This window comes from Protomyctophum bolini (genome assembly GCF_963924005.1).
Source record: "Protomyctophum bolini genome assembly, chromosome: 22".
Classification (NCBI taxonomy): domain Eukaryota; kingdom Metazoa; phylum Chordata; class Actinopteri; order Myctophiformes; family Myctophidae; genus Protomyctophum; species Protomyctophum bolini.
Window position 1 is genome coordinate 8887053 of NC_137883.1, and position 26289 is coordinate 8913341.

General features: G+C 43.3%; 1 protein-coding gene across 1 annotated transcript; it reads right to left on the reverse strand.

The window, feature by feature from the left end:
• Window positions 1–6554: 6554 nt before the first annotated feature.
• Window positions 6555–25173, reverse strand: phf24 (PHD finger protein 24; the record flags this gene model as incomplete). The annotated part of the gene is made up of 8 exons (XM_080755802.1): window positions 6555–6682; window positions 7797–7871; window positions 8666–8698; window positions 13747–13913; window positions 15698–15900; window positions 17255–17333; window positions 21561–21746; window positions 24757–25173. 8 exons carry the CDS (start codon window positions 25171–25173, stop codon window positions 6586–6588), a joined length of 1257 nt encoding a protein of 418 aa, XP_080611928.1. The 3' UTR covers window positions 6555–6585.
• Window positions 25174–26289: the final 1116 nt, after the last annotated feature.

The window sequence follows — 26289 nt, forward strand, 5'->3', positions numbered from 1 at the left end:
GCCAATCAAATCATTTCCGTGGAACAGAGACACACAAAGCTGGGCATAGGAGGGGCTAGATCCCCTCAAATCAATATTATATTGATTGATATATATAATAATTCAAATATATTTTGTTACCAGTGCTTTTGTACTTTTACTCAAGTCAAACTTTGAATAGACAACTTTAACTTGTAACAGTGCCCTATTTTATTTTGTGGTATTGCTACGTTTACTTAAAAATCACACTCATATGAAGTGAAGGTCACCCTTCTTGCCACTTGGCTAGCACAAATTACATCATTTACCGTAATCAAACATTAAAGTCCTTAGACTTTCCGGGTCCGGGGAATGTACAGTATAATTAGACTCTCGACAATAAAACGAAACGGAAACAAAAGCCTGGGTACCTACTACCGAGGCTATAGTATCTAGCAGCACTAAACTCAGTTTGGTTATTGTACGAGCTCTCGCTGCCAAAGGCGAACATCAATTGTCATCCTCCCCCAGGCAGACTCGTACAGTACAACCAGCCTAAAGACACCAACCCCACACACGAACAAAAGAGACAGAGAAGACACACATATCATGGAACTGCATGAGTCTGTGACACATAATGATGTACCTAGATGAAAGCTTCACACTCAAGACACACATGGGTGGTGGGGTTCTTGTGAACAGATGGGGGCGATTTGTCCCCGAACTGCTTAACAATTTGACATTTCTTTTCCGCGAGTCCATCATTATCAGGATTTCACCTACCGTGACAGACCTCAATAATGGTCATCATCCTCACAGTTGACTGTAGCCTCATACTGAGCTTTATAATGCATGCCCCCCCACCCCCCCCACCCCCAATTATAGTTAATAATGTGTTGTGGATGTTTTCACCTCTGACCTTTATGCTGTTTAATAGCATTTGAGAAAATGTGCAATCAGTTTTTCTTTTCTGTGTATATACACCACCTGTTTATTTTATGTATTGTGGAAGAGAATTTAAAATGTGTGTATTTGCCAGAGCACTTCCATGTTTCATCAAATGAGTCCTGGAAATAAAAATAGAGCAAGAGCAAGTGATGTTAGACGATTGCCCTGGAGCCAGATGGCTGTCTTTGGCTTATGCCGGCGACTGTGTGGGCTCCAAGAGAAGGTGGCCAGGTCCTCAGAGATGGGATGTTGTTTCATTTGTGTGGGTGGGTGTTGCAGTTGATTTTTATAGGAGAGATGGAGCTTGCAGGTGGGGGTTGCTGGGAGTTTATTGCGGTGTCCTTGAAAGCAGGAGACAGAATAATGGATACATAAAAACTTTCATTTAGCCTTTATTTCGTTTTTCTATCTCTATGTAAAGCGTTCTTCTCTTTTTAGCGCCTCTGAAAAGGCACTATATAAATGTAAGCTATTTATCTATCTATCTATCCGTCTGTCCGTCCATTTTGTGTTATCCTTTTAACAATCATTGTAAACTATTACAATTGCAGGTGTATGCAAAGGCTAAACTTATGTATTTTATATGTGAAAAACACTCCTTGGGCTAGAAACTGCCTTATGTAGCAACGTTTCCAAATGTAATGTCCTCATATCACATTTGTGATGACGGCTACGTTTTTAGCCCAATGAGTGTTTTTCGTGCAAAACAAATGCTTGCAATGGATCATGATCATGATATCATGAAAACACCCTAGTAAAATTTGCCTGTATATAGGTTGTTAATGGTACCTGAACTTTCAGCAGCTGTCACAAAGTTAGCCAAGGGTGTGTACTGTGTTGGGTTGGAACAAATTGAGGGGTGATAGTAGACACCTTTATCAACACATTTGGGAAGAAAGCTATTCTATATACTGAAGCGTCAGCTCCGAAAGACCAGAGCCAGTTCCTCCCTCTCACATGCCCTCCACTGCAATAGGACATTGGACCGGCCTCAGTCATCAGTCATCTTCGCACCCACAAGACGTGAAGTCAATTGGTCATCTTGGCTTGCGAAGGGCGAACATGGATTTTGCAGATTGGTCACGCATTTACCCAAATAGCCGCAACTATTTACCCAGATTGAGCACAAAAATATACACGGGCACAGGTGTTATCTCCCAGCTGGCTTCTCCTGGTAAAGACTTGTTGGTTGATGTGCTGACAATTCATCATCACTCTGTTAGACAGCCAGCCATTCAGGCACATGCCACTGCAGTCCACTTCCCTTAACCAGCCCTGCCATCACCACTACTGGTTACCAGCACTTTGTAGCTTGTATACATCACACTGCAGCTCTCCTCCCTAGTACCAGGACACTGAGCTCTCATCGGCAATCAGCTGGCCTTGACATATTTTCAGTGGGACAAACCAGACAGATGACCTTCATTGAGCTTCATTTAATCACCCATGGGGACAAGGACAATGACACACAAACTCACGCTGTACCCTGCTCCAACCTAGTGTGCTTGTATCCACTCAGACGTGCAATGTCGTGCATGCATATGCAACACGTGCGCACACACGAGTTGATCAGATTAAGATGCGTGGTGTGTTTGCTTGTTTGCTTGCTTTTGTTTTTGTCTTGCAACAAAACTGTCTCCGTGACAAATCTGTTCCCTTCACTTTATAAATAACCATGACTTGACTAGACATTATTCAGTGATGACCCTGCTGGTGTCATTCGGTTGTTCTTTTGTTTTTATTATAATGGGTAAAACTGCACCCCTGTATTGGTGGAGATGCAGGCAAACTCAGGTGAATACTTTATTCATTTAGAAACAAGAATAAAAATAACAGATTAAATCTGGGGCCCGCTGGTGTAGAGGTAAAACATTGGGCCCTGACATGGCTGGGTGATGAAACAAAAGCAAATAGTGATGGGTATATGATGGAGATTCTGTCCTTGTGTGACCTTTGTGTGTCTCGAACTAGCGACTAGTTTCGTACTGGCCATCTGGCGCATTAGGACAAATCCTGGTGGGCCTCTGAAAGGTGGGCCAGTGTACCATGATCGATAACGTTTGTTGTCCAGGCCTGTCTGTGTCTTTACCCCACCTTTGTGTGCCCGTCATTTGAGGTGAACAAGGGAGAGATCTGTTCGCATGTTCTAATCGCAACAAAGTTATGAAGCCGGGCTCACACTCCAGTAGCTTTGGGAAGATTTATCCCTTCAGTTCAACTTGTGCACGATCAATGAATTTGTCTTCAATAACACGATGTTGGCCCATTTGATCCGCCCTCAGCACTCTTCCGGGGGTGCGTCTTTGATTACATTCCTACTAACTACAAATCTAAATCTACACGTTGTAAAAGGAGCTGCCGACAGATTCAGCTGAGCTCTGAATCTGTCTTGACTGAGAGATTAACTTGTGTTTAAGTCATGGCATGGGCTCCTTTGCCTAGCTACTCAGTTGATTGCTGTGTTGCGGCTGTAAAATGGTGAATAAATTGTTTGGAGCATCACCATAAGCCCTGACTGATAAATTACATTTGAAAGGTCTAAGATCTTTAACAGCCATGGCAGTGTACTGTCTATATGGTTTTCACCTTGGGTCCGATTCACTAAGCTGTTAGAACCATATTTAAAGGAAGTTTCCCACTTTAGTAGTTTTATGACTCAATGTTTATTCCTTTTTTCAAATTATACACAGAAAAAAGGAGATGCCCGAAAAATGTAAAATAAAAGAACCAGACATGCAAATTGACAACACATTAAACAAAACAAGACAAAAAGTAAATTCAATACAGTACAGTACAGTAAGTACCAGTACCAAACTATACAGAAAAAATACAATACAATACAAAAAAAAAGAATAATGCAGACTTACAGGTACATGGGACCAAAGCTTGCTGTACTGTATGTCATTATAATTCCTTAGTCTACTCTAGACTACTAACGTGGGAAGTTTGGAAAATTCCTTAAATATAGTTATATACACCACCATTGATCCCCCCCATTGAGTTGAAAACTGGCCGGGTCACAACCATGCAAGATGCAGTCACAAAACTGTACATGTGTGTAGTTGAGATCACAATGAGTTTGATGATGTCAGACAGTCTATTTTTCCCAAAAGGAAATGCCTGTACTTAATTCAGTCTGGCGATAAGCATTGCTAAAACACCAGCAATGTGATATCAAAAACAGGCACGGATGCATGCCCAAACCAATCGCCACCCAGCAAATCAAACCCAGCTGAGTCCAGGGCTGAAGGTCTTTCCCGGTGCACGTCTGCTAGGCACTGTTCAGCAGGGAGAGATGAGTATGATTGATGGCGTTGAACTGCACATCACACTCCTGTTGTAACTCCTCTCTGTCAGGTGAAATTAAGAGGCTGATGGAGACTGTAGAGAGGCACCATGTGGTAGTCTACACCCTCCTTAAGGTCTAATGTGGGAGTCGGTATAGTGACACAGATTGGCGAAATTGACAATTACAAAGTTGTGATGGGGGAAAAGGGAAAAAAAGCTTTCCAACTGATTTAACAAGGTGTGTGTGTGTGTGTGTGTGTGTGTGTGTGTGTGTGTGTGTGTGTGTGTGTGTGTGTGTGTGTGTGTGTGTGTGTGTGTGTGTGTGTGTGTGTGTGTGTGTGTGTGTGTGTGTGTGTGTGTGTGTGTGCGCGCACTGTGTTTGACATTTAACAGTTTTGTGTGTGCACGCGTGTGTGTGTGTGTGTGTGCAAGCGCGCACTGTGTTTGTGAGAGAGAGACTGAGCTAATTCATCATGGTTCCCCGGGTGTCTGGTTGTGTAGATATACTTCAGCATGGAATCTGTTATATAACCTTGATCCAAATTAATCCAAACTATCTCCATCCCCCCCTCCTCTCTCTCTCTCTCTCTCTCTCTCTGTCACAAGATCATTTCACCCGCTCACGGCTCACAATAGGTGTAACCTTGTGATGATGTCTAAAGTTGAGTTTGAGCTGTACTGAACAATCCCCAGTTGTGAATGTGTTTTTGTAAAAGAGCATCTTTGCTCACTTTAGTCAATAACTGGTTATTAATGATTTTGATAAACATTTGTTAGAGGCGTAATCAGAAGAGTCCTTCCCATCTCATTCTTAAGCTACAGCCAAGTCCTATTTGGATGTTGCACTTGTTACATAATTAGGCATTATCATACAACATTTTAATTATAATATACGATACAAAAGCCCCCCCCCCCCCCCCCCTGCATATGAAAGACGCACAAACGAGAAGTAAATGCCATGCATTTATTTAATCACTGTTGCATTCCTCAGACTATCATGATTCAAGTCATACTTCATTCAAGTAACCGGACCCAGCATACTGTGTAAGAACCTTCATTCAATGGCATAACACATTACATGAGACTGAGCTCCCTAAATCAAAGCTTCCATTGATTTTACGAAAGGGGACATTTCCATGTGTGATCAATTTACTTGTATGAAATGCTCCCGGAGGCCAAATGTGTGGAGGACCGAATTATCCTATTCTCTTCCAGTGTAATTATTTCTGGCACTTACTTCTCACGGCCTGACCATGTGTCATTCCCGTGCAAATAATGGCACTAGAACAGAGGCAGAATGCAGGTGATTCTGCTTTGTCAAAATGCAGTTCAAGGAGAGCACAATACAGAGAGAAAATGTATTAAACGGCTTACATACAGTACACAGCTTTTAACATTTCATGTCCGTTGTCACAGTTAATGCTTCATAAGAGCATAGCTAATCGTTTCTTCAGTGACAAATGGGCTAAAACAGGATAGAGAGTAGAGGAATAAATACAGTCTTTTTTAATGCATAATAATTTATAATTTATTATATTTGTATGTATAGCAGGTCTTATATAATATTATGTACGCAGATAGCTTTCATTCCCGTTTGGTATATGTGCTGACAATGGCAGTTCCAGGGCTGATCTCTGCCCATAAATCAATTGACTCATCAAACAGTACAAACAATGATAATTTTTTTGTATGATTAACAATTTCACTGGCAAATGATGCAATCCCATTAGAATGAGCCAATGAATGCTCGGCGAAAGAGCAACATCCTGTCACACATAATGAAATCATTGCATCATCCATGGGAAGGTGCATTTGTGTACAAGAAACAGAGCATGACGTTTTGTGTGATAAATCCTAGGCTCTTAGGATGATGGATACTGTGTGTGCATGATCTGTGTATACTCAAAGCCTTCAAAGACATCATCAAACAGCAGCGAGTGGGAGGGGACGGTTGTCTTCCTTGTCCAATACGAATACGTGCCGTCATCGTGAATCCCTCATGCTATTTTCCCCAGATGGAAATTGTCATAATGTTGTCAGTCGAGGTGTCAGTCTGGTGGGGCGTTTTCATCAGTGTGCGGTGTCAAAATGACGCAGACGAGGAGAGAGTCTGTCGATGGCTTGATCTGCTGTGGTCTTGTGGCTGCGCACGTGCTCCACCCAGTCCGCTTAGTTCCTTCTCTTACAGTACATACTATCCATTTCCGCTTAGTTCCTTCTCTTACATACTATCCATTTCCTCCCTCATTCGCTCTCTTCCACAGAATACAAGTGTGGCTTACCTCATTCCTTTTCTTTCTTACTACCTCTCTCTCCCCTCTCTCTCCCTCTCTCTCTCTCTCTCTCTCTCTCTCTCTCTCTCTCCTGGGATCCAGGGGACATCCTTAGGGACTATAGCGGTAGGCGGATGTGCAGGGCAAAACTGTTGGGGCGGGCAGCCACAATGTAGATGGCACTCTCCTTCACAAATTCAGGCCAGCTCACCGACCTGATTGACACACGAGAGGGTCAAATGTTTTGGGTTGCGATGACAATGACAAGACAACCTTGAACAATGTCCTAAGATAGTAAAAACGGTTCAAAGAAAAGAAAGGAATGTATTTGTTTTGGCTTTAAATATGGCTAGGCTCAGGGCATTTATTTATTTATACGTTTATATACAGCGCATATTCATGAACACCACACATGCAATTATATGTAAATACACCAGATTTAGCAAGAAAGATATAATTTCCATCCATAGTCCCCGATACAGAAAACAAGCAACATATAAACATTACTAAAACAGAAGAGAGAACACAACAGTGAAAAATGCCTAGTTTTGACCTAAAACTATATGCATATGGGTAAGGCGTAACCTCCAGCTCTGATTAATGGTCAATGTCTCACTCAACGTTTAGGTGAAAATTATTACCGGTATCTGCATAATGTGGAGGCATACAGACAACCACATTTGAACATATGCAGGTACAGTGGCAGTGTGCAGTGACTGCACACGCATACAGATAAACTCTTTATCATAAACACAATGTGTTTATCTGTATAGCGCCTTTAGAGAGCTCAAGGTTAAAAGAAACACAGATGAAACGGTAAAAATTGTATCTGTGAAAATATGCATAACAATATTGTACAAACAATATCAAAGCTATAACTCCACAACCTGTAGGTTTACAAAGTGAAAGTCTCATCATGAACGGTGTGATGTTTGGATCTTGGAACACACAGTAATCCTAAGGCTGACTCCAACCTGGATCTTTTACTAATTGTAACGTTGGCTCTAAAGAATATATTTTTCATTCATGAAAACCTTTCCTTCAAGGAGACCAGACCAGAACCACCCAAGAATGTCCCCTCTCCTTGATAGACATGCACTCGCTAGAGAGAATTAAGGCCCAGGCCCTAAACTGATCAGGCCCGTGGCCCAGCCCGACTAATTGGCATAGATTTTAGGCCCGACCCGGCCCTAAAACGTCGGCCCGGGTCGAGTTTGGGCAGAAAGTGAAGCACCAGTCAGCACAGTCGGCACCATCTTAATAATGGACCAGAAAGACGCAAGAGGGCATGCACATCCACAAGAACAAAATAACGAGACGTAAACAAACCTGTCATCAGACTTGCTCCGTTCACTGCCAGAGCTGGCTGGGCTGCAGTCAGAGATGGGACCCACATGACTGATGCTACATGAAGAGATAGAGACAGGCAAAGACACACACACTGTTATTAACTGCAAGCGTAAATGAAAGACAGGGCGCCTCCATTGCTCTGAAATGTGATTCATGACAGCACTGGGAGATCGGATGCAGACATGGAGCAACAAAACAAAAAACTCTGTCTCTAATGGTTGTCTTTCAGACTGCATGCAGGCCATAAATATTTCATTACGCACTACGAAGTTAGGGCATTCGGTACAGACTCTGAGAATGACAAGTCTTTGAAAAGAAAGATCCTTGTCATTCTTGTCACACACTGACCAGTGTTAAGTTGGCAGGGTGATAAAAAAAACTCTATGAAAGAGCTGTAAAACCAGGGGAACCAAAGGGAGAAGTTTTCCCTCACTCTATTTCCATCTTTAATTAGTAGATTAGGATGCACAGTACTCTGCCAGGGCAAGGGGCCCCTGAAACGCCCTTGCACCCACTTGGCCTCACTTGGCTCAGAACAGAGTCTCCAAGGAGAACAAAAGCCTTTCTTTTGATCAATCTAATAAGAGGTCAGACTGTACCTGATTCAAGGCTCAAAAATAAATAAACAAAACAATAATCATTATGATGGGCTCTCAGTGTAAACATTGCTTTCTGCTAATTAAAATTGGTTCATTTATGCATGCTCTCTTTGTCTTTTCCAGCGACAGGAAAACGGAAATGGTCATTGTAGTCGGACAAATGCTGCAGAAGGGTTGCACGAGTGCTTGCAGGTAATCAAAGTGAGGTAAGTCAAAAACAGTTTACATGCGATGCTGAGTCACACTCACCCAAAATACATAGGAGAGCACAGTCCCATGAGTCTGGGGTGTGGAATGCCGCATGGAAAGTTGAGTAATGTAATGGTATGATAAAACATTTAACAAGCAAAACAGGTAACATGAAATAGAGTGCTGATAGTCTGACATCAAAAACCATGCCCCTGGGTTAACCCATAGACTTCTTTTTAACAGCTCCAACATTTGACCGTGTTTGTTTGGGTGTCTGTACCACCACAGAAATAAATCAGTTTTCTCCAAGCACAGATGTCATCAATAACTAAATATATAAATGACACAGAGCTCCCTGACAGAATCGCCAGACTCCTTTTTATGATGTGATACAGTATATGATTTAAAAAACATTGAAGGGATTTTGAATGGGGGAAAACACTTCCCGTGACCATGGGGAGGTGTGTGACGTCAGGACTTAAGTTCTCCACACACACACACACACACACACACACACACACACACACACACACACACACACACACATTAGAGGAGGATGTTTTCCAATTAGTAAAATGCTCAAGGTGGCACTCTTTACACATGTGAGTGGAGTGGAGTGGCGGAAAGCCGCTCCTCGCTCCAGAAGGCTGTTATGACGCTCGCTCATTCGCTCATGTTGATTCCCCCTCTCCGCTCCCGCCCACTCACCTTAAGTTGTGCTCCGCGCTCCACTCAGAGCCGTCCGCTCAGTAGCAAAAACTATTTTAATAAAAACATTAAAGTACTTTGCTGCATGTCCGAAACATGCAGCACATGTCTCTGTGTCTGTCCGTGCAAACGGACATGCTCAAAGATGTGGTGCACGGCCCTGACCGTGCACCGTGCCCTCCGCCTTGGAGCGGAGGCGGGCATTTTCAAACCCGCTTGGTGCTCAATTCAAAATCTCATCGCTCCGCACCCCACTCTGCTCTGCTCACATGCTCTGCTCTCTGACATATTTTTCTGGTTTGACTGAGACAGTACATGAGGTCACATGATAACTAGACTGGAACTCACCTATGCTTTTTATGGCATTATGGCATAGGCAGCTCCCGGCAGGATCCGCCGGGAGAAACTAGGCGCAGCTGCTGGACATGAGACCAATTAATTAGAGCGACAGAGAGACAGAGCAGTGTGTGTGTGTGTGTGTGTGTGTGTGTGTGTGTGACGTTTGCGCTACTGTATGCCGAATTGAAGTGGACTCTGCCCCAGACCTTTTTTTCTCCCTGGAAATAAAAAAATATAACTAGCCTGGGTTCAATACCATTTTCGTGTTTCTCATCCGGTCAGAGTGGAAATAACTATAGATCATCACGTGACCGTGCAGAACTATACGACCGGAACCACCGGCACCGTGCATCTCCATAATGATTCCCCTAGTTTAAAACGTGTTTAGTTTACAATGCGACGCCAACTGGAACCAACCACCAGCACCACAATTCTTTCCCCCCCTTTTTTTTTCACTAAACCAGATCACACACTGGTTTTAGAACGAATAGCAGACTTTCCTCCGAGGTGGAAAGTCCTCCGAGGTGGAAAATCTGGTGATGCGAGATTACGTGATCACGCACAGCAGCTCACCGCTCCAGCTGAGCCTAATCATGCACAGCTCATTAGAGTCTAATCAGCTGTTCCTGTTTCAGTCAAATGTAAGCGACACAGCTTAATCAAATTAATAATGGGTGTGTGGATTTGCATGTGCCGTAGAAAATTCCAATACCTCAATTTCTGCCTCCTCGATCGCCTCCTCCACACTCTGTCCTCCAGTTTGACCTGGATATCGTTTTGTCTAATTATATTTTTTCTTTTGGAGGAGAGATTGGAGGGATGATCAGCGAGGATATCAAGTGTGTCCTTCAGCGACTTTCATGGTTCCTTCGTGGACGTGTTAAGTGATCTGTTTTGTTATGCAGTGGAGAGAGCGGACCGCCTCCTCAGGCTATTGGATCCAAAAGACATGCTTTAGTTTAGTGCGAACTTCAAAAGGATGATTTAGAGCAGATGAAACGTTTGATGTGCTTGAATCCTAATGATAACACGTGTGTGTGTGTGTGTGTGTGTGTGTGTGTGTGTGTGTGTGTGTGTGTGTGTGTGTGTGTGTGTGTGTGTGTGTGTGTGTGTGTGTGTGTGTGTGTGTGTGTGTAGTCTGAGAGTTAAGTTGACATTTGATCAAACTGGAAGAGATAGGCCAATTACTCTCGGAAGCAATTCATTTTGATTGGAGTCAGTTGTAAGTGTCTGTCCTACAGACTATTATTGGTTTGTAGTTTGTTTGTACTCGATCCATATCTCTAACTATGTTCTTTTTCATAACATTTGAGAATGTGATATGCACTTACAGTGTACAAATTAAATGAATCAATAATTGTTTCATGATCTTAATTCACACAATCAATCCTGCAGTTTGTTGTGGGTGTAGGTGCAGCATGGTGACTGGGCATATCATTAGTTTTTAGTTTTTTCCAAAACAGATATTTTAGCAAATTCAACATAAACAAGGCGGAACCAGGGCGGAACAAGGCAGAAAGAGCCTGCTGGTTAGTCAGTCAGGGACCAATCAGATGGCTAACAAGTGGTGAATTCCTAAGCATATTAGAGAAGTATACAGCATACAACATGGCACAGAGGAGGCGATCGAGGCTTCAGACCGAAATTTGAGTTGAGTATTGGGATTTGGCAATTCAGTCGAACCGGATTGATTCCTCTGTCCTCACATCTAATCCTCGCTCGGGGGGAAGGGCTAAGGCACGAGTGCAGGACGCGAGGTTGAATTATTGGAATGTGTATGTGCTCCTTTGATACTTCGATCTGGGCAACATTAGAATGATTCAGTACTATCATTATATAACCAAAGGTGTTAAAGCCCATTTCATCACCAACAGCAGCAAAAACCTATGGGAGCTGGGTTTGAGAACCCTCACTGACTTAGTTTAAACCTACTCCCTCCACCAAAGACAATGATTTATCCCCCTCACTTCCTGACGAATTAAACAGATTCTACTACAGATTTGAGGAGCAGAGACAATCAATCTCTCCGTGAGTGCAAAGTCCCACCATGCTTCAAAACAGCAACCATTGTTCCAGTCCCAAAAAAGGCCAAAGTAACTGGATTAAACGGCCTCTAGGCCCGTAGCACTTAATACACCCATAGTGAGCAAATGCTTTGAGAAACTCGACAGAGGAATGATGAACAACAAATTGCCACCCAAACTTGAGAGAAGTGGAGAACCTGGCACAATGGTGCCAGTTGAACAACCAGGCTCTCAACGGCGACAAGGCAAAAGAGCTGATCTTCGACTACAGCAGACCTTCCAGACACCACTCTCCCATCCAGATCGGGGGTGCTGCAGTGGAAAGGGTCAGAGTTCAAATTCTTGGGCGTATACATTACTGAAGACCTCACCTTGCCCAGGTGAGGTACAGACGGAGCGGGTGGTGAAGAAAGCACAGACTCAAGAAAGCTGGCATGGGCCCCAAAGTCCTAAAAGCTTTCTACAGTGGCACCACAGAGAGCATTCTGAGTTTCTGACTGGCTGCTTCACGGCCTGGTATGGCAGCTGCACCGACCTGAACCGCATAGCAATGCAGAGGGTTGTGCGAACGCATCAGCGGATGTGATCTCCCCCCATCGAAGCCCTGTATGACGATCGTTGTCTCAGCAAAGCTCGTGGAATTATGAAAGACCCAAGCCAACCCAACCGCAGACTGTTTGAGATGCTGCCGCATGGAAAGCGTTTTCGCAGTCTCAAAGCCACTGGAAACGCGTGATTTCTTTCTACGTCCGAGCATAGACATGGTAACGCCCCGCCTGCCTCTGATTGGCCTACCGACACTGCCCGTCTTGCCTGTCCTCGGTCCCATCCCATGCTTACTTATCTGCAAAAAGAAAACCTCGCGGCAGACTATCCAGCATGTAACCTCGCCTCACCAGGATTTCCACCACCTCGGAGGAAAGCCTGGTCTCTGTTTTGATGATCTTTAAAATATAAAGCATTGCATTTCACTAAAATACTGCTGCATGTGACGAACAAAACTTAATGAATCTTGAATCAGTTGCCATTGCACTGTCCTTTCTATCTTATTTCAAATCTACTGTACTGTATTTGCACACTTAAATCACACAATGAATGGGATGAGATGAAATAGGATTTGTGATTGCATGTTTTTTGCATGCATAAACATTGTATGAATAAAAAAGAATAGATAACTCCAGTCCTGATTGACCTCACTCAATCACTTTGTTTTTAAATCACCAGGGAAGGCCAGCTGTTCTGGCTATAGATTGCTTTATAATGGGATCGAAGCAGATGGAGGGAGCAGGCAGCATGATGACTCTGTATCATTATTATTATTACTGTAGTAACTAACTGATCATCATCGTCCATCCTGTGGGCTTACAGACTGGGAAAGGCTATACTGAGTGGCCTTGGACAGTTTCCATAATAAAATACATTTCCTGCTTCCTTATCTTCCCTTTCCACAACTTAGAGAATCACAGCAAGATGGCCTACAAAATAGAAATCGATATTGGTCATTGATTGCCAATGCAGATACCCTGCATTGAGTATAGGATACCTTTCCCCATCCGTACTTCAGGCTAAACACATCCTTTTCTGTTTGGCAAGTAAACATAACAACAATTCAAATAACTAAAACACAAAACAGACCAGCAACTGGTCCGTTACCAACTTTGGTTAGGTTTAGTGAGCCGTACACAATATTTGATCAAATAGTTTAGATTGCGACCATCCTCTGATAGAACAGGCCTCTCCTCTCCATACAACATTCTCTGCCAATTGGCATTCTCTGACTTGCACCACACTTATGCACAGATTAGCAGCCTAGGTGCCTGGACCGTTAGCCCGGCTCGGGCCCAATTATATTTATAATACTAACCATCTCATTAAGGTTGACTTCTCTATTTACTTATAGGGTACTGTGACTGTCAATATACTTCTAAACTATCTAAACTATGGTACGTCCCTCTGGCACCAAAGTTAAATAAAAACTAAAGCTAAGTCACGCATTTGACCTTTGCTGGTCTGGTACGATTTTCCAACTCTTTGGGAAATTGGATCCACTGTTCCGAGTGTTGCACTCACCTCACATTGCAGGACTGGGTCTCTTTGCTAAGCTTGTGGAACCAGGACTGCTGGGCCAGACGGCTCTCCGCTCCTGTGATTTGGCCATCTTTGTCCAGGTCCAGGCCCTGGAAGACTGACCGTGCAGTGTCTCTCTCCTTGGCAGTCAGAAGATGCACCAATGAGTTCTGAAAGCACAAGGGTCGACTCACTGAGCAAGTGGTTCTGGAACTCTGGAACGTCCTTTTCTTCATTCAGAATTCAAGTACCCCCTTTTGTCCGACTACAGCGTTTTGCTTAGAAAACTGCTCAAGAAAACCACAATGACAAACAAAATAAACAAGAAATGTGGAATTCAGAAATAATTATATTGGGTTAAAATATATCTGACATCTGATCCATGTGACATTTGACACATTTGAGTGTCACTACACAAAAAGGTCTTGAGGAACAGTACGCAGCGACTATGTGTGCAAAATAATGTTTCCACAAGAATGTTATGTGTGCATGCAAGTTGGGCTAGGGAGAAGCCTATGGCTGCCCTTTTTCGGATATTTGGACAGGACACAAACACTCAAAACACTCCAAAGAAGTAGAAGAAAAAATGTGTGCTATGCATGAACTGTATGTCCACCATTCCGAAAATAGAACTGAACTGAACTGAACTGTTTAACAGCTAGCACTGTTTTACTTAATTCATATTTTAATGGAGCATGGATGTCTGTGATTTCAAATGATTTAGCTATAAGGATTGTGGCTCATCTGTATCCTTTATTCAGCTTGGAACATTCTCTGCAGTTGCAGCAGTAAATCGACATAATCTGCAAGCACAGCTGTTGTCCCATTGGTTGGTAGCTTAACTATCCCACAGTACAGTCCATAAATTGCAAATCCAATAGTGGCGTCAGTGGCAGCTAGTGCCTGTATAATCAAACTGACTCCACAAGGGGCACTTAAGCCAGAAACCTAAAGCAGGTAAATCACAACCATAATGTGATTACCCAGTGAATATGAAAAAGTTCACAAAAGTTAAAATATTAACTGGATGCACGTTTGGAGTTTAAGTGAGATTTGCCTGCATGGTCATTCAATTAAACTATTATCTACTTGATGTACTAGTTTGGGCCATTGTTTGCATATGAATTAACTTAAGCTATGTTTTGGATAGTCCAGCCCTCCAGTTGTATGAATGACGGAATTTTGCCTGGCCTCTGGATGCCCTCAAAGACAACTTGCGGAAATTAAATTAGGTATATACTCAGAGGTTGAATTTGGACCTAAATCTGATTATAACCATCAATTAATTTAGTTGTGCAAAGTTCAAGGTGCAAGGACTCTTCCATGTATTAGTTGGCTATTACGTTGGACCTTGTAGGATTTTTTTTTATGTCCCCGCTCTGCAGAGTCATCCCTATATGTTCAGAAGCTTCTATGTTCCCTGGGTTCGGATGGTTCCCCACTTAACTTAGCTTTAGGACCTGGGGGGTCACGCGTTAGTCCGGCGTCTCCGTTAGTTCAACATACGTGGCCGGTTAAGAATAGCCTCGCTTAGCGATACTAATATCACTATAGTGATATAGGGATGTTAGTCTTGTCCCTCTCAGTATTAGATTTTTCTGAAATGTCCCTCCCCATATTTGCATACTGGGCCCTGGTTGGTATAGCCTGGTTCCAGACGAATCTGGTTGGCTCGTCACCACTTCGGCCGTGAAGTCCTCCCACTATTGAGAGGGGTCAGACTTAGAGTGGGGCAATATGCATTGCAAAGGCAGATGAAGGCTGGCTATGCGAGGCTAGGTTATAACACTCACCCGTGGCTTCCTCGTGCGGTTATGGTTAGGGTTAGAGTTAGTTAGTAAAGTCAGATTATTGGGACATTGGACTAATCACACCCTTAGGGTTTATTAGGTTAGAGTAGAGTTATAGGGTTTGGTAAGCGGGGAACACAGTCATGTGTGTTAGTGTAAAGTACCTCTGTGCGTAACTTCTTCAGCACCGCCAGGGACTCAAAGTAGAGGAAGTCGGACCACTCGATCTGACCCTTCTTCTCGGGATCAAGCGCCGCGAACTGGGCCAGTACCTCCTCCTCCTGCTCGTCCGTCAGATCCTTCTCAAACAGCTGCTTGGACACAAAGTGTCGGTACTGCAGCAGCTCATCTGACACCAGGCATGACTCTGGAGTGGCAAGCAGCAATTCATCATGTTGGGGCATAATTAGCCACCAGCCAGCTCTCCAGATATAATTAGCTTAGAGGTTGTTTCTTACAAAACCAGTAGCATTTCCCCATTGATTGCCTTCCCTCTGAACCACAGCAAAATCATAACGCACATAAGAAGCATGCCGAGCCGGGCCAAATGATGGATTAGCCTCGACTGAAAGAGCCCACAAAATAAAAAAGAAAGCCTCTTTATAACCCTTGTAATGGGGGTCTGCGGAAGATTTTCTGGGAGGTCGATTAATATCTGATCGGCATATTTGTCACAAAGTGGCTCAGCCTCAGTTTGCTGCTAAATGCCATGCATGCAAAAATAGCTATTAGTGTGGCACAGGCCAAGTAGTAGCATCAGCAGATGCGTCATTTTCAGGAATCAAAATTCATAAGGTGGCAAAAAAGTAACCACGTAGAGAAGATTGCAGATCTACACGCATCTTTGCGATGCCTTGTGGATAATAGAAAACTTAGGCCGTGAATTGATGCACTCAGCGGCAATCTAAAGTCTAAAAATTCCTCAGAGGTGGAGAGAATATATTATATGCATAAGAACTGAATTTGAGATGTGAATGTAGCAACTTCCATCTCCTGCCCCTGATCAGCAGGTCACAATGATTCATAACTTCAGGAGATTTGATTTCCATATTTCTGCTCAAGTAATTTTAAGAAAACCGAGGAAAGTACATTTTGGTTAGGCCTGCTAGACTTTCATTGCAGTATTTATACTCATTGCAGTATTTATGCCTTTACTTAAAGATGGATGTCGGTTTTGTATGCGTCTGTCTGTGGACACATACACATGTACGTATGTGTCCATTACTCTAATAGACCGCCAGATGTGGTAATAATATTAAATGTCTTCCCTGTGTATATTCCGGGGACCCCCGTCACCCCCACACGGTAACTCATTTCTGTCATTTCTCAAAGATTTTTTCCAAGTACACTATTGGTTTCTTCCTGAAAGCTGAAAGCTTTGAGTCAAAAGGACCAATCGAAAACACACTATTTTTGTGACATCATAACCCTAACCCCTCCCCTATTATCATACAACACATACCTGGGAGCGAGGCTTAAGTTCAGGTGTGTGGCGCTACGGTGAAAATGTGAAAACCACGTATACTTAATGAACTGGTGGGTGTGGTCACATAAAAACATAATTTGAACACTTTCTGTACACTTTCTTTTTAAGAAAAAAACCTAGTATAATCATAGTACCTGATGATCATGTTTTAGGGGGGGAATCACAGCAATCCATCTTTAAGTAAAACATTTGAGTATTTTTTCCAAGTTGAAGAGCTGCTGTGAAGCAGTCTTACCTGGTATGATCTTACACTGCTTGAACGTCTCCATTAGGCTGTACATCTCTTCGTCCGTCAGTAGCAGATTCACATTATCCTGCGGAGAGGCAGAGGATTAATGAGGATCAGTGGTGGGAAACGTATTGTCCCATTTCAAGTTTTCAAATGTCTACAAATCTTTTGAAAATAACAGATCTACAAGCTCACAATGCGTCGCATCGCGAACTTGTCGGCTATTTTCAAATGGCCGAAATGTATATAGGGCTTGACGTGGTTAATGTGTGTTTTGTAATAATAATCCAAATCTAAAAAGTAACTAGAACATTTTATGTAGACATAGCACTCTATAGAATATATAGACATTCCACTGTGTGTCCCTATGTCTGTTTAGGGTGACAAAGTGGCACTGTTGAGCTTCTCACTGTGCACAGGTGCATGATGAAGTTTTTAGCAGCCATTATGTCACGTGATTTTGGGAGTGACAGTACCGTACAGCCCCCTGGGGACCCCCATACGGTAACTCTGTCATTTCTGCCCGGCTGTACACCAAGTCAGTAACGATGGAAGTTGAAGATCCATGCCCCACCCGGCTATGCAATACCCGTTGTACCCGGGCCATCTGTCTGTGGCCCTTTTATGCCCATATATGGAATTTCCGTATCCGTCTCTCTGTGTCCCTTTATTCCTATATATAGAGTTCTGTGTCATGCAGGCATGCCCAATTATGGAGTGTTGTGATGTCAGAACAGGCCAGCTCCATATACAGTATGGAGCCTGGGCAGGGGCCCTTTGTGGCGGTTTTGGACAACCGTGGGTCCGACCGACTCGACACTGGGCACTGCACTACCTGTGGGGGTGTGGAACGCGTGTGTTGAATTTGAAGTCGGTGGGGCGAACGGTTCTCAATTACTTGCATGAAAGGGGATGGACTTAGCTGCTTTAGCAGACAGTTTGAGGGTCAAATGGAGTTAAGAGGTTTTGTCCGAAGTTTTCATTGTTTCGTTTTTTTAACCAACACACAGATGTAAAGGGTGTTCAATAGCACTGATTTATGCAATAACAACAACAACAAAAATCGAAAACCGAGTTAGGTGGTTTCCTCCCGACAGCAACAATAATGGTTAAGAGGGAGGTACGGGAGGCTTTCACAATCTCTCCTGTAGTCCATAGAGGACTCTCAAGGCCAAGAGGATGATGGTGCATAACAGACTGTTCAATAATTGAGTGTTCTAATTATGTGGAGTGAGCTTCAGACTTCAGAGTTACAAGTGCAATATAGCCATAAGCTCATATAGAAGGTAAAACTATTTCCATCAGCAATCAGGATACCATACCATTCTCATTCATGTTTGTTCATAACTCATAATGACTGGCATTTTCTTCAGGCCTGTATTATTATCTATAGCAGAATCCATCCATCCATCCATCTTCAACCGCTTATCCGTAGTCGGGTCGCGGGGGCAACAGCTCCACCAGAGTGTTCCAGACGCCCCTCTCCAGAGCAACATTAGTGACCTCCTGCTGGGGGATCCCGGGACGTTCCAAGGCCAGTGAGTCGATGTTTCCTCCAACTGCGCCTTGGTCTGCCCCGGGGTCTCCTCGCTGTGTAATGTGTATAGCCACATTTCTTGGCCAAGAATGTTTTAACATAATGAATTTGACTTAGTTGGTTGCCCTGTAGATTCACAAAATACTACAAGGTCAGGCTGCTTTGCAGTATACTGTTGCTTCATCAACAACGTCAGGCATGGGATGTTAGTATTTGAAAGAAGAGGAAATATGCATTATAACACGCTGTCTTCCATAAAAAATATAAGCCAGCTCACCCCTACTGTCTGCCAATTCCTGCTCTATCAAAATAAATGTGGCACGTACCCAACAGGCTACAGAATCTGATTGGATATGAATAACTTTCCATTCAAACTTGTTCTAAATCAGCCTTTTGTCAACAGCTGCATTAAACATGAGCATGAACCATATAGGAAATGCTATTATTCAGTTCTGGATAGCATTGGATTCGGGGTTTGCGAGCTTAGCCTTATCTGCTTATAGGCTAGTGTGTGTGTGCGTGCATGAGTGCGCCGCATCAATTTTGATCATTACGTTGGTCAACCAGAACCCTGCTGAATTTATCTTCAAAATGCAAGCCTTGGTTTTATGTTCTTGGAGAAAGGTGCTGAGTGTTGAAGTAGATCCATGATTAACCGTCACCATCAATCACTGAAAAGGAAACTTTATTCTATCCAGAACAACTTCTGTAACTTGAAATCTGTGAGAAGTTAAGCAAAGCAATCTGCACGGTCCATGGAACATTAATTAAATTAAATAATAACAAACTTTACATAATTTTCCACATAATTTCACATCATCTGTGTGACCATAATATGGAAAGGATTTATTCACTGCACGTCAAGTCAGTTGGAAAAAAGTTCCTCTGTAGGTGATGAAGATCCGTCATGGAAATATACGCCAAATTATGCAATTTGTAAATGTTTTCACTTTTCATGGTTCTTTGTGCAGAAAACAGAAGCTAGTAGGCGGATTGTGCGTGCGTGCGTATATACTTTATGATGGGGCTATAATTTAAATCACAGGAGGATATACGTCGGTTCTATATTTCAGCAAGAATAGCAATAGGTTGTGTTAATTTAAACCTGGAACTGAGGATTTTGCCGTGTACTGTATGGCTCTTCCCTATCCTGATTGACTCACAATGACAGAGCAAAGGGTACTCTTTTCCATTTCAAACCTTTCAATTTCCTTACATGCAGTCTCACTAACCAGCAGTCAAACCTTTACGACCAGATTCTTTTCACAGCAGATCAGCCTTGACAGCAGATCAACAGCATATATAGATGTTCCTTGCTTGACTGAACTTTAGTGTGTGTGTGTGTGTGTGTGTGTGTGTGTGTGTGTGTGTGTGTGTGTGTGTGTGTGTGTGTGTGTGTGTGTGTGTGTGTGTGTGTGTGTGTGTGTGTGTGTGTGTGTGTGTGTGTGTGTGTGTGTGTGTGTGTGTGTACTTTATGATGGTGCTATAATTTAAATCATATAGGAGGATACGTCAGTTCTATAATATATATATTATATATATATATATAACAAGAATATATATTAGCAAAAGGTTCTGTTACTTTAAACCTGGAACTGAGGATTTTGCTGTATACTGTATAGCTCTCCCTATCCTGATTGACTCACAATGACGGAGCAAAGGGTATTCTTTTCCTTTTCAAACCTTCAATTTCCTTACATGAAGTCTCACTAACTGTGTGTGTGCGTGTGTGTGTGTGTGTGTGTGTGTGTGTGTGTGTGTGTGTGTGTGTGTGTGTGTGTGTGTGTGTGTGTGTGTGTGTGTGTGTGTGTGTGTGTGTGTGTGTGTGTGTGTGTGTGTGTGGGGGTGTGGGGGTGTGGGTGTGGGTGTGGGTGTGTGTGTGTGTGTGTATTTGCCTTCCACCTCATTCCCCATAACATATTGCCAGAAGCACAGTGAAAAGAGAGACATTTTAGGGACGCTCCTCAAACTGTGTGGAAAAACCTTCCTCTCATGTACTCGAGCTTGGCAAATTATTCTGACCCTCACAGCTGAGCGAGAGAGAAGCCATACTCCAATCCAGGGTTATTCAGCATAGAGCCCTCTTTGGCTGTTTACGCTTGAAATGAAATAGATTGCACAAAGCATGTAATCAGCAAAGAGTCATTGATTTTGACATTTAAATTATAGCCTCCAAATCCCTGGTGAGACTCCAAAACCCAGGCCGTAGTTTTACAAAATAGAGAATTGGCAGTGGTTCGAAACGCACTCGATTGAAATAGTGTATTTTGATTAGTGAACAGCAATTGTGCAGCACAATACTAGGTATATTTCTGGCATGTATTTGCACATGGCTCTCCAATAAGGTGCTGCTGAGGGTGTATGTGTGGGGGTGGGGGGGTGGGGGGGTAGAGTTGGGTACACGGTATACTGTAGTGAGTCATTGTACAAGCGTACAGTACAGTACAGTAGACCTGGTCTGTGGACCAAATTGGTTCCATTTTGGAGGTCCGTGGCCTAATGGCATATCAAACTGTGGCTCCTCGAAATGAAAAAGGTTAAACATCACTGCAGTAATGTACAGTACATCACAGTACTAGGGAGATATGCCAGACATTCAAAAAGATGTCTGAAATGTTTTACTGGTTGAGGTGGTTAAACTGTTCCCTCATTTTGTTGGGGAACTCCTGGAACCCCCCCTCCCTCGAGGACCCTTTGGGACCCCACTTTGAGAACCACTGTAGGACAGGACAGGACATTACAGGACAGTTGGCAGTGGTTAGCGCAGAGACTCACACAGTAGTAGCAGCTCCAGCCTGTAACGGTGTGGGCCGTGTCTCTCATCTCCTGCAGTGCTTCAGCCCGAAGGTAGCCGAGCTCGCTGAGGCAGCCATCGTGGAACATGCGCGTGCAGATCCTGCAGGGGTACAGGTCATCGGCCGTCCACACTTCACACACTTCACACATCTCGTCTTTGGGTGGCTGCATGGGGGGAGGTGTGATAAGAAAGACATGACAGGACACGGCGTGACATTAGAAGTCTGGACGTGACGCTCGATTTGTTGCAAAGAACGTATCGGCACGAGATGAAGAATGGTTTGCAAAACGTATGATCTCATATGTGAACAAGTTACGCTGCTGTAGCCCAAGTGTTTTACAACAACGTCTAGTCAATCTGCAAAGAAAATAACCAAATCAATTTCTTTAACCTGTGTTTAGCCAGCCATGTCAAAATGTTTGCATGCAACGATGGCCTGGCAAATGTCAAAATGCCTCTCAGGGGAAAGGCATTGAATCTCTCTCTCCCTTCTCTCTCTCTCTCTCACTCGCACACACACGCATGCACGCGCGTGTGCACGCACTATCTTTCTCTCTCTCTGAACACGCTGTCCAGAGGCACTGTGCAATTACAACTATCCAAACTGATAACAACAATTGAATTATTTTTGTGGGATTGCTTGCAATTAGGAAAATACATTAGGGTGGATATAATAGCATTCTGATTACAAACCCAGAACAAAATACTCAAATACTTACTTCGGATAACTGTATAAAGGTTATGGTGCATACGTTGTAATGTTTACTCCCACACTGTGCTCATAAACTAATGTAAATTAAAGCACAGTGTACATTATTCCTATTTTTAGGGGCAGATGTGAATTAAATATTTTCAATGTAGAGTCCTGCAAATGATTTAACAAAAATCTGTAGAGTGTAGACTATACAATACAGCCGCCCTGGAGGGATGCTCTGCAATTAGCTAGTTTATTGTTAGGCCAATTAGCAGACCAATGGTGTAACTTCCTCACTCAGTCGGAGACATTCGTGTTATTAGGGTCTGCACCAGTCTTGCAGTCCAGGCAAAAACAATGTTAATAATTAGTGTTCTTATCAATTTCCACCCTAACTTATAATTGTTTATGTGAAGTCGTCTCTCTTCAATTGAGTTTTGAAAGCAGTACAAAATGGAAACATTACAATCTGGTATGCAGTAGCACACAATACAGAAACGGCACTAGTTATTGTTGTGAATTGGTGTTGGAACATATATGTTTTACATAATGTATATTCTTATTAGTTTGGGCTTAGTGCTGCTTTTTCCATCAATCATCGTATAACTCCGCCATTTAAATATAGTATAAGCCTGGTTATGGAAGTATATGGAAGAACATTCATATTGTTAAATAATCCTTCATACACCTGCAGGCAGGGCCCCCGGGCTAGACAACATTTCAGGGGCCCCCTGGGGCAAAGCCACGCGGCCGGAAAAAAGTTGCCGTATTTTGTTCTAATTTCGGGGTACCCAGCCCCCCCAAAAGAGGCAGGCAGGCAGACAGACAGACAGACTAGTCGCTGAATGCAGGCTGCCATGCGCAGCGACATTGGCAGGGTTTTCCACAGCTACCCCACAACACAGTGTCACTGTCTGAGCAGAAGCTCTCAATGTTTTATCCATAATACTAAATGTACAATAACTAAACATAAATCTCACTTGAATTGGATTGCAATACTTTTCTAGAGGATACTTGGCTTCCCCCCTGTCGGGGGGGGGGGCCCGGGGTGTAGCCCACCCTAGCCCAATGGTAAGTCCGACTCTGCCTGCGGGCAATGTTATTTGTTATCATGGTTAAATTATGAATGATATGCAGGTACCATGTAAGTATGCCAATTAAACTAAATATCTGCATGCCCTCTCTGCTGTAACCAACTCTCTCAGACATAAACAAATGATTAAAATAAATTGAAGACAACTGAAATGTAATAGAAGAAGTAATGATGACGAGATGTTATCGTTTCCAGTGGCATTAAGGAATTTAGAAAAAGGGAGGATGTAACTCCAGTCCACAGCTCTACTTATTGTGAGCAGTAGATCGTAGATTTCACACGTCCCAAACAGCAAACACTTATATAAATGCCTAATATGCATCAACAGATGGACAGCAAGATGTCATTGGAATGAGCTCTTTAGCCCACACACTGACTAACATCAAATCTGTCCACTTTACAGTATGAAACCTCATCCATTAGTCATTGTGAACCTGGACATGACCGTCTCTATGAAAAAACTTTACTAGTCCACCCACAAAATGCTTACTCTCAAAAGGACTTGCTACTTATTATGTGTGGAAAAATACCTGGCTTTAAAGGAAACAATTCACCTCACCTCACCACCTCACCTCCACCAAGACTGTTTAATATGAGTCCCTGTAAAATGGTGTTGGGTGAAATCAACCCTGAGCTATTCCTGTAAGAAATAGAGCGTCACAGTCCCGCCCTCTTTCATAACGACACCAGGCCCTACAGGAAATAATTCCCAATGCATTTTCCCCATTGACATTTCAAAAAGTATTTATTTAAAGACCTTTTAAACGAAGCCAACTCGAGTCGTGACAAATCATCACAACAAACACAATATTTTGGACCAAACAAATAATTACAAAAAAGAAAAACAACAAAAAAAAAAGTGTTGTAACCTGATGTTTTTTTCTTCTTTCTAGTTATTTGTTCGGCCCAAAACAGGCACCCGCGTGACTGTAAAATACAAAATCTCAGTATTAATATCTAAGTATAATTATGGCTGGACCATGTATAAAAAGTTGGAGAGCTTTTCATTTTAAATGCTGGCTACTGGCAGCGGCAACACACGGTCGGACAGCTACCAATTTTACTTAATCAGTAGTGACGATCAGGGTTTCAAGTTACCCCCATTTTTTTTAAGATATATTTTTTTGCCTTTTTCTGCCTTTATTGATAGGTTGAAAGTAGACTGACAGGAAAATGGGGAGAGAGATGGGGGGGGCAAAGACACGCGGCAAAGGCCGTCGGGATCGGGAGTCAAGCCCACGGCACACCGTCAGGCTGGCTCAGCAGCCTGGTTGTGCCAGTTTAATAGATTTCCAGGCTGACTGAAACCAAGTGTCTGAGATGTGTACTCAACCATGGCTGCACAAGTAGCACCATGCAGCCCCTGAGTCCTCTCTGCTTTCCATACCTGCTCTCTCTTTCCCAAATCGACCTCGACAGGCTGGTCGTCATCTGCATCCCTCTTAGGACGCACAAAGGCAGGGGGTGTGAGTTGATGGCTTTTCTCCAAATCTTCGGGCTCCACTCCTTTCCCATCCCTTAATCTTGACCACGCCTCCTGGTTGGCCTTATATTCTTCCGTAGTTTGTGCTGGGGCCTGCTGGGAGGTTGAAGGCACAGCGCCGTCTTCTGTCTCATTATGCGCCGCCTCCTCGCCGTTCTTCTGGTTGGGATGATTGGTGGAACCGTCCGCAGGTCCCTCCCCTTCCTCTGCAGTTCCCTCCACCGTGGCACGTTCCTTCACAGTCTGCTGGAAGGCAGACACTACTGCGCTGCATTTCTGCACCTTCTCCACCTGTTGCTTCTTCGACATAAGCACTCCCATGGCTGCAGGAGACATGGAAGAAAGAGGCAGACAGAGGGAGAGGACCGGGGATTAGACAACATCACTTTAACAGTCAAGGTCACAAGCTGATCATGTGACCTCACGTACAAGTTCGTCTCACACTAGATTAGAAATATGCGTTCCAGATAGTACAGAGTTCTGCGTTCTGCCGCACACAGCACTCTTTCTATTCTAGCCATTATAGTAGGCTACATAATGGCTAGAATCACACTCTTCTCCTCCTATTGTCATCAACACTACTTTATATTCAAAAGATGCACACTCATCAGTATCATCCTGTAGATCTACTTCACAATACTACTTATGTCCTCCACACTGAAAAGGCACGCAAATCTCGCTAAGGCACCGACAGCGACAGCTATAGGCAAAAATTAATGCTTGGCAATAAAATGACCTCATCGCATTTGTGATGACGGCTATGCCTGTATTCTACTAAATCCACTAATTATTTCATTTCCTTTCATTTTTCATTTGTTATGGATAAAAACCTTGAACGATTACTATTCCAATTTCTTTTGGGTCAAACCTTAGATTGACTGACCTACAGAGATTACAGCCATTTTACACGAACTGGATTTTCCAACCCTCTCTTTTCAGTCCGACCTTTTCTTACAAGCGTCCAGACAGAGTCCCACCTCTACATTACAATTTCCACATTACTTTCACTTTCCAGGCCAGGTCAGCCAGCCAGATCCCTCCAATCTATCTCATCCGATATCATATGCCATCCATTCTCAAGCTCCACTATTTCCTCTCCACCGCCAGAAACGGAATCTGGACCAACATCTGAGTGTAGTACACTCGAGGTCAGAATCCAGAGGTTCCTAATTCCTGTCAGCTGCTTTCACAAATCATCAGAAACTCTTTTTACTTTTCATTAGGCCAACGTGCGCAGTCCCTATTTGTCCCATTCCTCCTAGCAACCACAAGCAATTAACCATAGGAACCGCAACAGCCCTATACTGGCTGGGCTTAGCTGTCCTAATAGGTGAACTAACGTTGTGCAAAGATAGGCAAGCATTTGGAACAAGCTCACAATGCATCACAAATTACAACTCAATGCATTGTGGGATTGCAAATCTGTTCATTTCAACT